Source organism: Sinohyriopsis cumingii, chromosome 16 (genome assembly GCF_028554795.1).
Source record: "Sinohyriopsis cumingii isolate HCF-2022 chromosome 16, ASM2855479v2, whole genome shotgun sequence".
NCBI classification, from domain to species: domain Eukaryota; kingdom Metazoa; phylum Mollusca; class Bivalvia; order Unionida; family Unionidae; genus Sinohyriopsis; species Sinohyriopsis cumingii.
Genome location: NC_142976.1, coordinates 38,374,312 through 38,387,703, shown reverse-complemented (window position 1 = coordinate 38,387,703; position 13,392 = coordinate 38,374,312). Strand labels below are relative to the sequence as shown.

The following is a 13,392-nucleotide window of genomic DNA, read 5'->3' as shown; positions in this document are numbered from 1 at the left end:
CAGTGCAATAGTGCTGTGTTAAAATGATCAGACCTGACATTGACTTTCTTGACCAAATTTAGTTCCTGTCTGCCATTGTAAAATTCATTAGAGATTGTTAATTTTTGTCTAGATATTTGTGATAACAGCTAAAGTGCAGATAGCTCAAAATTAGGAATGAACACTTTGGTATAACTACTTAAACATTAAATTTTAAAACAACAAAAGAACTTTTCTTAAAGATCAATAAAGGTGCCTACATGACTACAATGACGTATACTTTAAGCCAAATCAAAGGTGAATTTTATATTTTGCTTGTTAGTATTACTGTAATTCAACACATAAGTTCATTGCCAAGATGTGACCAAATTAATTTGACATAAGAAGAATTTAAAAAATGTATTGAAAATTATATCAACCAGATTAGTTAATACATTGGCAAATTTTGTATTTATTGGTATTAAAGGAAGATGAGTGATACTTCATAGATCATAGATAGTAATAGGTCATTATAAGATTATTGTGGTTATGTCTGCTTTTCAAATGATACTTGAAATCAGTATTTGTTTTTCAAAAGCATTATTTATAATCCCGTTTTTGATGTGATTGTTTTGTTTTGTTTGTTGCTTGCCCTTCTTGATGCACACGCTGTAAGTATGTTAGGTTATGTAGCGAAGCTGACTTACATTTCCAACATGGAACTATAGCTTGGTTTACAGGAGTTGTTGCCCATTTATTTTGCTGGTGTTGGGATAGTTTTAAATAGCATCCTTTTCGTATGTTCCAGAGCTCTAGATAAGTAGTGTATTGGCATATGTCACGCAGACAAATGAACCAAAAATGGATATACAGAAATTCTTATGTTCACATAATGCTTAAGAATTTGAAGCCTTTAAAGTTTTCAGCATACATGTATTGCTTTTGGGGGAAGCACAATGTTATCTGATAGTAAATTCTTTTGTGTTAAAAATAAACTGTGTGGTTGCTTCACGTTCAGATGTTCCACGCACATTTTAAATGATGTTACTTTAATCTTATGAGAACACTTGCTAATCATTCAAGAAAGGTCATAATATTAAATGCACATTCATTATTCTTTGCAATTAAGTCATAGAATGCTTTCAGAAAGGCATGTTTAGGACCTGGATGATTAAGACTTTGTCTGATTATGCCAGTTTGAATTTTGTGGCTTTCATAAAATACCTAATGAAATTTCAATAATTTTTTCTGAAACAGGGCGTAAATAGCTTAATCTGATTGAAATCGACATCTACTTGTAATATGTAGATCTGTAAAATGTATTTAAAGGTTTATGGTTTGCTGACATTTGGAATTCCTGGTCTATATATCTTTAACTACCTTTCAGATTCATTGCTGCATTTCAGTGTCAGGGAGAGTTATCATAACAAACGATATATTCTGGATGAAAGGTCATCAGATCATCACCTCCTATCATCATGTCAGATCTCTCTTATGAGGGAAAGCTCCGTTTAATCAGATTGTAAAATACCAGTTTTTAAATTTGTATCTAGAGCTCTGTGTTTGGTAGAAGATTTTACTCTTCAGTAGTATAAATATTTAACATGTCAGCTTTCTATTATTTTATACCAGACTTTGTTGTTAAACAAGGGGAGATAAAAATGTGTTTCATCTGTCCCTCATTCTGTAAGTCATTCCAGCTGTCATTCTGCCCATCCATCTTTTTTCCTCCAGAGTGTAACAGAAAAAAAACAGCACATGTTATGAAACTTAGTGTATGTATCAAAATAATGGACTTGCGGTACCATTGCAATACCAGAAGTATTTTTGATGTTGCCATCAGAAAATAAAATGCCAGTTGTTGGTTGATTGGTTGGCTTTTTAGTGGCACTTTGAACACATTATTAGCTGTATCATTGAAGGAAATGGGAGATAAATTCCTTTCCCTAGGGCCTACTGAGGCTGTTGACTTCACTGACCAGAGCTGGTATCTGACCAGGAGTCCTTGGATTACAAGTCCAGCACTCTGCCAACTGAGCTATCATGGCTCCCAATTGGCCAGTTTGGATCACTTCCTAGAACATTTCTCTATATGTTCCTAGAACATAACTCTATATGTTCCTAGAACATAACTCTATATGTTCCTAGAACATAACTCTATATGCCTAAGTACAAATAGTTTTGCATATTATCTAGACCTTTACTTATTCACCAGGAAGTTGCTAGCATACTGGTTCCATTGTTTACTTGTTTATTAAATATTTTAATTGGGATTGGGCCACATGCAGTGCCTATAAAATACCATCTCACATTTGCATGATTGACATTCATCTACAGTGCAATATGTAGTTAACCCAGTTACCTAAGTTTGAAGGTGAAGTCATCTGAAGGTTAGATTGTTGTCATATTAACTGTTACAGTCAGTGTTACCTGCTTTTTCCCCCCAGTTTCCAGGGAAGTGGACCATGTGGAATGATGAGCTCATATACATATATATATATATATATATATATATATATATATATATATATATATATATATATATATATATATATATATATATATATATATATATATATATAACAAGCAATGATCAAAATAAATACAGTCAGCTTGTTGTTTACAATTTCAAACATATAGACTAATTTTTGATTTAACTAATATTACAGTATGCCATAAAGAAAAAGACAAATATAGGAGAAGAGTAAAGGGGCATAACTCATTTCCATCAAGATCTTTCAGTATAGGTTGAATATATTGCCATTATTATCATGAATATGTAGATAACATTATTGAGAAATGTACACATTGAGTGATGCTGAGTGTTGTACATTCTTAATACTTTTATTTGAATGTCTCTATAATTATATAAATTTGGTAATTAAGGATGTTCCTATTAATAAACCATAACTTGGATGAGATTTAAAATTATGTCTCATCAGCTTGTGATTACCACAGAGTTAGATAAGATGCAGTCTGAAATGTATAAGGAAATGTTGATTTCTTTTTAATTTCAATGTTCATTTTATTTTTCTGTGTGAATTATATTTTTCACCCAAATATTTCCATGAAAAAGTTGGACTATTATCCTGCAAGCATGTATATGCTTTGTGGCACATATGCTCCAACATGGTTCAGGATAGAGACTGTAAAGTTTAGCATACATTTGTGGGTGGTCTGTTGATCTACACAACACATATTATTTACCCATTCCCAGTGGATAGTGCTGGTTGTTATGGTTTAGCACTATTTTTCAGTACATGAAGGACTTATACATGTTAGCCAGTATGTTTGATGGAGGAAGAACCTGGGAAACCCTGGAAAGAACCACTGACCCATGGGAAGTTACTGGCAGGCTTTCTCACATACCACATTCTCCAAGCCTGAGACTCTAACCCATGTAGACAGAGGTGAGATGTCAGTGATCTGTGAAGATGAGTGCCTTAGACCACTTTGCCACTGTTGGAGCTGGAATGGCAAGTGTAGGATAACTAAGAAAATTATGTGGGGGTTAATGTTGCTTTGTTGCAAGACATCTTGTATATTGTGTGCTAACTTTAAAGCAATTGAGTAACCTCCACATGTAATGATAACACATACAATATTTCATTTCTAATAATGATCATTTCAGTGCCCCTTATAGTCCCCATATTCATGTAGCATTTATTATCTGTGATAACAGTATTTCAGTTTAGATATAAAACTGTAATATTTGATAAACCTTGGGCATAAGTATATCTGAAATTGACTGTATTTACAAAACAATAATGGCATATTTTTGTGTTTATTTACAGACGTCCAAGTTCAGTTGGTCCTCCTAGAATTCCTGACAGACCCTCCGTTCCATCACGCCCAAATTAAGAAGCTGATGTCTAGTTCTGCATTATGGATATAGGCTATTATCATTTCTGGGAGACTGGGACCACATAATAGTGGCAATAGCAATTGTGATTGTACCACTATGTCAGCAGAGTTAATACAACTTTGTTGATGGATTGTTAATGGTCAACTGTATAATTTTAGAGTAGAGACTTGTTTAGTCACACCTTACTCATATAAAGCAGAAGAAAGGCTGTGAATTTATTTGTTGGTAATATTTCAAAAGTGCTGTTGTAGATCAGTAAGATAATGCCATGGTGGACTTGAAGTCAAAATATACCAGTTTGATTGGACCACAAAAAAATCTCTTTTCTAGCCAGTTTGAATGCTTGACCCTGAAATGAGGGATTTGATGAATAAATTTCCATCTCTAACCAAAAGAAGTACTTTATCCAGAATTGAAAACTGACAAGGGTTTTTAGTGTAATGTTGTTCCTAGTTGGCTAATTGTACTTTTTCCCCGTTATTATTGGGCAGAAAATGCTTGTATTTGTTCTCAGAATTACCATATATACTCACTTATAAGTCAAACTACAAACAACAAAAATCCTGATCTGCTGTTGCATAATGCACCTGCAAATCAGGATCCATCTTGTTTGTTTTGCTGTTTACTCTTAACAAACTGTACAGACCCAGATCTGCTGGTGCATTGTGTAATAGCAGATCTGGATACATGCAGTTTGTAGTTTGACTCATAAGTGAGTATATACCGTACACAAGAAGAGTTTTGTACTAGTTAACCCATATTTTCCTATGGTAATGCCTTGGTTTTGCAGCATAGAGAATCGGAGGCAGTTGGAGGAAATGATGTTCCCAGTAGTTATAGTTATAATCTTGATGACTCTAAGTTGTATTATGATTTATTTATTTGTGTAATATACTTACTACAAGACATGGCCATACATTTTTGTGTGCATATAATTGTTTTTCAATGATGTTGAAAATGTTGTCCTGTAAATATATTGCAATAGCATCATGATTTTAGCTGTAGTAGTCACAAACCAGAAGAGTTTAAACAATGGTCTTTTGTCTTCAATCTGTTAGCACAATTTTCTTTTTAACTTTTTTCCTTCTAAACTACAAGGAGGATTGCCTTCAATCTTTACACACATTTATTCAATGGTCTGTTCAGTCTTAAATGAAAATGGTGCTGCTTGAACATTCACCACAGTGGTCATTTTTAAATCTTGTTGTTGCTACACCTCCTGAATGGATGGTCATATTGACATGGTGTTTCCATTAAAGACTTCTTATGATGTCCAGTTGGTTGTAAAAAAAAATATGATGCCGATAGGAATATCCAATATGGCTGCATTCATCTTGCAAATCTTGATATTGCTTCTCCTCCTGAATGGAAAGTCATATTGTCATTGGATTTTCACGGAAGGATTTCTTTGTGTCTAATTGGTCCTAAATGAAATTGGTGCCAATCTGAGCTCTAATAAGATTGCCCAATGAGCCACTTGAAAATTTTATTATAGCTACTCATCCTGAATGAATGGTAATTTTCAACATGGTATTTTCACTTGAAGACTTATGATGTCTAGTTGGTACTCAGTAAAAATGGTGCTAATCTGTTGTCCAATATGGCTGCCATGGCAACCATCTTGAAAATCTTATTATCATTATTCCTTCTGAATGGAAAGACATATTAACATGGGACTATTCCCAAAAGTCTTGCTGTGGTGTACCGTTGGTCCAAAATAAAAATGGTGCTGATCTGATGAAAATCTTGTTGTCACTACTCCAGAATAGATGGTCATATCAACATGAGGTTTCACTGAAAGACTTCTTATGATATCTAGTTGGTCCTAAATGAAAATGATGCAAGTCTGAAGTCTAGGATGGCCATCACAGCAGTCATCTTAATTATTATGGTATAGCTTATAGACTTCTTATATTGTCTAGTTGGTCATACATGAAAATGATGCTGATCTTATGTCCATTATGGCTGCCACAATGACCATCTGGAAAATCTTGTTATTAAATCCAAAATGGCTGTCAATATCAAAATTCTATTTCACCAAATAACTTCCAATGGTGTCTAGTTTGTCCTAAATTGAATTGGTGCAGATCTTTTATCCAGTATGGCCACCATAGCAGTCATACATAAGTATTGTTATTGTCTTTCTTACAAAGCAGAAAATCATATAAAAATGGGGTTTTTCAATGAAACTTTATGGAATTATGATCCCTGATTGACTTTGTCTTACTGTTGTATCATATTGGTGGTGGGGATGGGGTGGGGGGCATTCATGTCATATTTACACATATCAAGTTTTTTTAATACTTTTTGTTATTTTATTTCAACAACTTGAGTGTTAAATGGAAAAGTAATATGTTCCTTACATTACTTTGATAGTAGAAAAAAGCCAGGGACAATTTCATATGCTAAATAATGGCCAATGAATGTAAAGATGATGCTAATACAGTGTCATTTAGTCTGTATAATACAGCAGTACCTCATATATCCCATACCTCATTCATCCAATATTTAAATATTTGCAAGTGTCTCCCAATGAATTAGGGTATACAAGGGTGTAGTAAATTTATAATTAAATATTACAGCTCTCTGGGATCTTAACTACAATGACTATGATAGCAAATTCAGAATTTTAAGTGAAAATCGTCAACTGATCGCCTTAGAATAAGAATGTGGCAACTTGAAAATGAGGTATAGATTTTCTAATTATATCAGCAATTTAGTTCAAAGCATGAATCCTTTTTAATTGTGAGAATATTTCCTACATAAAATTGCCATCTTTATATGTGGCTAGTCTGGCTTACATCCAATACATTGCCAGTCTAATAAAGGACCTGTTTACTAAATCACCTGTGTAATCAGTCACACTCGACTGATGCAGACATGGCGAAAACTAGGGACATTTAGTTTGCAGTAAAATTACTGCTATTCAAGTACCATAACGTAGATATGGCTAAGGCATATTGAAATGAACTATCTCAGAAGAAATTAATGTTTTGGCCCTTGACTTATGAATTTGAAGCTAGGCTTTATGTAGAGAGATAATGTTAGAAATATAATTCGTGAATTTAAAAGCTGGCTTGAGGGTTGGAGCAGATGAAAACTACTGGCAGTTCTGTCTATAGATATATGTATTGTATTAATATAATCATGTGTTTTTTTAAACATTATTGTTGAATGTCCCTTGACTAAAACAACCACTCTTCATTTTTATCTTCTACCATCAATTCCTCACAACATTTCTGCTATGTATGTTTAAGGCAACCAAATTATTAGAGCTAGACATCCTGAACTTTGAAATGGGCACACAAATTTTATGTTACGTTGCCCAGTAGTTACAGATCTTTGATAGCTACTTTAACTTTTGTAAGAGCTAAAGTGTGAGAAAACATCCTTTTGGAACAAGATGAAAACCACAGTCATACAAAAGAATTCTTGTGTAATGTTCTTTCACCATGCATTCAGATCATTGAATCTTCCTTAAGTTTCATCATATTTGTGTCAAGTGAATGTTTTAAGTTCAGGAAAGATTGTTTTGTTTTTTAAAGAACAGACTGGGTTAGAGGGACATTTTATCATGTTGTAGTATATAGTACTATGATAGTGTAATATATTTTATATCAAAGTTTCCGATGACCATACACATTGTTAAGATTTATGCAACTGAATAATCATATTTTTTCTTACTGGTGCATTTATATATGCTATACCATGTAAATTAGAGCACCTTCCAAAATGATATAATTTAAAAAAATGTTTCATATGAAGGCAGTAATGCTATTTATAATAATGCTTTAACTACTTTGACAACAACAACAACTACTACTACATTTAGCACAACCACAGATGCTACTACACTTACTACTACTGCTACTTTTGCTGCTGCTGCTACTACTACTATATCTTGTACTGCAGTAAATTCATGCTTTGCTTAACTCTCACCCCTTTCTCACTTCGTCTTTCAATACAGGTGGTCTCAATAATGCCATGACATACATCAAAACTATCCCCACATTAGAAATTTGGGTGTAAATGTTGTTGTTTTTGTAGGGTTTAACACCATTTTTCAGCACAAGATAGGCAATACATGGCAGTCAGTATAAATAGTGGAGTAAGAACCCGGGAAAATCCCTGAAAGAATCACCAACCCACGAGAAGCTACTGGCAAGCTTTCTCACATACCCACATTGACCAAACCCAAGATTCAAACCCACACAGACAGATATGAGATGGCAGTGATCCGTAAGGATGATCGCATTAAACCACTCTGCCACTCAGGGCCCCCAGGAGTAAATGACAGGTGGGAATTGAAGTCCTGTATTACTATACTAATTAAAAATTGCTGCTACATCTAGTCAGTTGACTGTTTCCTAAGGAATTTAAACAGTTGATATAAAAGGATTATATTGAGTAAGGGTCATTTTCTGCAACCATTTTTATGTAGAAAATAAAATAAAATTGTGACTATTCGTTTCATTGTATTAATAGATATACAAATAAAATGTGAACACAAAACTGATGTCAAAAATAAATATAAACCATCGTGTATATGCAGTATATATCACAGAAGGGGCCAAAAATGGCCTTTATTCACTATAGTCCATTATGGGAATATTGTACAATTTACATATACAATTATGATATTATATGTATTTACTTCTTGATGTGTTCAGTTCATAAAGAGGCATTTTGTTCTGATGATGTACCAAACATGCATGACCAATAATAAGAGACAGTCATAAATTCACAGGTACTATGGTCAGGTGAACTTTGTTCTTTTAGTCAGGTTTTATCTGTCAGTATAAACTATGTAACAGATGTAAGAAGTGGTTATCTGCATGCACTTTCAAATTAGCAGTTATTCTTTGAGAAGTTTTTACTGCAAGTTCTTTGTTGTGGGGACAAAATTTAGTGCATATGATCCCTTATTATAATGTACCTCAGTAAAATATAGTGACCCTTATGATAAAGCACCCCAGTATAGTACTGTCCTTGATATAAATAACATGGAGTTGGATCCAATTATACTCATTGAATATTTTTTCTCTTGCATGGTACCCCAGTGTAAGGCAGTATCACCTATAACATGGTTCCCCATTTATGATCAAGAACAGAATGACAGTAAGGACTTGTTTATAATGTACCCGTGTAAGGATTGCCTATAAAACAGTATGATCAAGAATGGAGTTATGGTGATGAATTGTGTATGACTTACCCCATGAATAAATCATCCATAAAACATTACCCAATATGCGATCAAGAACGGAGTTATATAGGGATGACCACTATAATGCTGTCCTGTATAAGGCAGAATCACTTATGTAACTGTACACTTTTTAGGACCATGAATATTGTAATAGTGAAGACTGTTGTATAATGTACTCCAGTAAAAATAATCACCTTTCAGATGGTACACCTGATATGTCCAAGAAAGATTTATCGTGAAGACTATTATATAATCTACTCCAGTCAAAAATTTACCTTTGAAATGGTACCCCTTGTATGTCCAAGAAAGAATTGTAGTGAGGATCACTGTGATGTACCCAAGAATAAGGCAGCATCACTTATAATAGGGTACCCTATTAATGAGTTGCCATAGTGAAAGAAAGAATCCCAGTTACTATTTTTGGGCTATGTGCAAGAAATCCTAGAAGGTGTGGTCTCAATAGAGGCATGGTTGTAAATACCGTCTTTTTAAGTATGCATGTAAAAAGTTTATTTACTATTTTTCAGCAAGAGAACGTGTCCTAAAGGTTCAAAAAAAAAGGTCAGAGCTGATTAGAAATGTATGAGAGACCAGTCATTTTGCTAACAAAACCTATTCTCTCAAACCATGTGGTCTCTCAGTAAAGGTGATCACATTTGTTTATTGCAAACTGATTCATACATTAACAACCTGGTAATCAATTAAATATAGTGGTCCTTTAAGTTCAGTTTGCTCTCTCATTTTCATGATCTAACTGGAGGGACACTACTTGGTAGTTACTGGTTTGATTAAATTCATAAATTGATAAAAGTTGATCTCTTGACTATCCTTTAGTATGCTAATTGATTAGTTTCAGTTACTGTTATAAATCATTATGAATATTGCACAGTTGTTTTTTTTAGTTTACATTATAGGAAGACCTTGATGACATTATCCATATTGTAATTATTCTGTGACCTGTCAAAAGTGGCAATAGATATAAATTTTTGATGAAATATATTGTCTTGTAAAAACTATATATATTTTATATTGTAGCATGTTGACTGATGTACACAATCCCGGATTTTTCACCCTTGCTTAAGGCAAATTATTTATCCTGTCCCAATTATTCTGTAAAAATTACTGAGAAACATTAATTTTCTTCCAACTTAAGTTTTCTTTTTCTTTCTTAGTATTTGAAAGGGGGCATTGTATTGCCCGATATGACTACATACGGTTTAGAATGGAAAGAAAAACCTTTTTTAAGCAAAATATTTAACACCAGGTCCTGATTTTAAATGAAATATTGAGACCCTGATATTATTTATCAGAATAAAGGGGTCAAATATGTATACATTGACCACATAGAGAACCATGTAGGTCTTTAGGAGGAGTTTGTATGTGCAGGTAAATATATACATAACTTAGTTTTTTTTATTAAACCCCTTGGCCACACAAGCTGAGTGTAAGTGGCCCCCAGAAAACTGTTTTACAAAATACAAATTTTCTTCATATTAAGGTTAATTCAAAGTTCTTGCATTTTTTAAAGATTTTCTTACATTGACATTCATGCTGCAATTCAGATATGCGCAAACATTTTGATCGAGTTTAAAGTTTTTAGATGTTGAAAAGTTAATTTCTTGTGCCTGAGAAAAGGTTGAGACAGACGAATCGGGCTGTATATATCACTGAAATGACTTATCTGCTGCTGTAGCTGTGCTAATCTTGTGACATATTGTCCATTGTTAGACTAATCTTCTGCTGTAGATGTGCTAATCTTGTGACATATTGTCCATTGTTTATGCAAGATACTTTTTCATATGTACGTAGATTTAATATTTTATGTTGACAAGATGTCTGCACTTTCAACATCAGTCAATTGACATATAACAACATACTTTAATATTAAAGACGTTGTGAAATCATAATACTTTATTATTTGTAATTCATTGACCAAGAGAGCTAAAGGTAATGTCCTGTGCATCACATGCTGTGCTGACCATTGTACAGTGAAACGGTTTCCCACAAAATATTGCCATCTTGCCTCATCTTCTAGATCGATTGTTTGCACACTATTTCATACTATAGTATACTGTTGTTTTACTTACTTTTGTCCTAGTTTCTTATTTCTACAATTTTGACATTAGACTACTATGCTTTTGCTTTCATTAGTTTCCTTTTACTCCTCTTCATGCACAGATGGGTGCTGCAGGACTTCGGTACACTAATGGATAGAACTGTAAGGGATGACATAATTTAACATCAGTAGTACATAGCTGTTGCTTTTTGCATATCTTTCTTATCCTAATATGGAAATTCCCCTTTTCAATATGAATAGAATTTCTCTTCCCATTGGGTGACTTCCAGAGATGTGGGAAATCAAAGAAGCAGAACACCCCCTCAATCTGTTAATGCATGTCACAGGCCCAATGCGCCAGTCCTCATCTTTCAAGGACGATCACCATTCATAAAGTGGTTAAAACTGCTCTGCAGAAAATTACCATCGCTGTATGTACTACTATGCACATAGGGTATTTAATTATGTTTATCATAAGCTGCCTTGCTAGGCACTTGGCATTAAAAAGTTAGTGTTAGGACTGGTCGGTCTGGTGTCAGGATAATGTGACTAGGTGGGACATCATGCTACATGTCTGCAGCATGATGTCTCAGTTCTAGATTTCACTATAAACAGCCACACTGCAGACATAGTAGTGATATGACTGAAAATTGTTAAGGCTACTTCAAAAATACAAATCACACATAGTTGTGTATCATATTCCTTGAGTGTTATATTCTCAATCCAGTTCTGTTTGTTGGTAATTAACTGTCTCAAAAGATATTGACAGTTTCTGTCTAGAAGTTTCAGAAATAATGTCACTAGGTTACCTCACCCCAACTGCTATACTGGATTTTAGGGCAACTTTTTTCTTTCTGGCATTCATGCAGGATTTTGTTGCCCCATCTTTGCCTGATTTAATAGTGACCTCCATTTTATTACTTTTAATTATAAACATTGGGATTGATGTTCCATTCAGTATGATTTATTTTCAGTTTGAGACTCGTGGAATGGGGGGTTACACACCAGCAATTTTATTCTATCGTGGAGATGGCTTCAAATTGGTGCAGAGAACATTCCATGATAACTACCTTTTAATCAGCAGTTTGCCAAACTATTCTTCTTTATTCTTCTTGAATGAGATGTCATGAACTTGTAGGTTAATTCATTCCAAGGTTGGCAAGTGTAGGAGATTCCAAACCGCCATGCACACAGAAGGAGAAATGTTCCTCCTTGTCTGCTAGGTAAATTAACACTGTCAGGAGACCATCACACAGCAGCTAATTTTGTTGATGCATCTCTGTGGGGCTAGAAATACTGCCCTCATTCCATATTGTTTATGTGAAGGGTAGTTGATTCCAAGTACCAAGAATCCTGAAGAACTAGCCCTTCCAGCTGCATAAATAGGTGTGGAGTTCAGAGGTGTGCATGGAAACTCTTGTCGAAAACGGTCCCAATTTGTGAAAATCCCATTCATGAGAAATCTGAGCTGTCAGAGGATCCCAGTGTGGTTTTCAGTTTGCCAGAGGGAGAAACTAGAGGGAATGCAGGTGTGGTCTGATTAGGAGACCAGGTCCATCACAAGAGTTCAAAATCTTCAGAAGAGATAGATGTAGGCAAACTGACAATGTTGTTCTGGCTTTCAGTGCTTTCAAGAGGACCAAATTCTATCCACACGATAGCATATTTATCTGCTGTTCTTGAGGAAAATTATTTTCTACATATATAAAATCCTTAGATGGTACAAGCACTGAATTTTCTAGACTGGGTACAAGGATCAGCTGGGTTAATGTAGACCAACAGCAGAACATATCTTGCTTGAGAGACTAACAAAGGCCATTGTGGCTCAACCGATTGTTGAGACACTTTGAGGACAGGGATCCCACATGACCTTTGATAAGAACTTATGGTTTTAAGAATCAGATCCAAAAATAATCCAAGAATAATCCACGAATCAAATTTTAGAAGCCCTAATAATGAAATATTCTAATGAATTCAAGTCCCAAAGAAGAATCCCAAATGGAAGGCGATGACATATACTGTAGTCGATATGGTGCTTATGTTTACAGTCCTTTGTGAAACACAGAAAATAGTGTTTGAATTTCAATAAATAATTGTCTTTGTCCAAGAATTCTGTATATGCACTCACATGTTTCCAGGAAAAAGAATCACTCTTTTTGAATCCAAATAATTTGAATAAACATTAAAATGTAATTCCCATAATGACTAAATAAAAGAAACACCTTTACATCCCACTGTTTAGAAGCCCAACTGAGAGATATCTCTGTAAACAAAGATATACAGTAACTTGAAATGCATAACAGATTCCCA

The 13,392-nt window shown here is 34.2% G+C and overlaps 1 protein-coding gene across 5 annotated transcripts in view; it reads left to right on the top strand.

Moving 5' to 3' along the window:
- LOC149780242 (dynamin-1-like) overlaps positions 1-10,933 on the top strand; it is a 129,506-nt gene extending 118,573 nt beyond the window's left edge. For 4 of the 5 annotated variants that reach the window (XM_089937014.1, XM_089937015.1, XM_089937013.1 and 1 more), the window contains exon 19: positions 3,753-10,933. In XM_089937014.1, the coding sequence (XP_089793140.1) occupies positions 3,753-3,819 (67 nt within the window). In that variant the 3' untranslated portion in view covers positions 3,820-10,933. The remainder of the gene's footprint in view (positions 1-3,752) is intronic. The other variant, XR_016415034.1, reaches the window with a different exon arrangement.
- Positions 10,934-13,392: the final 2,459 nt, after the last annotated feature.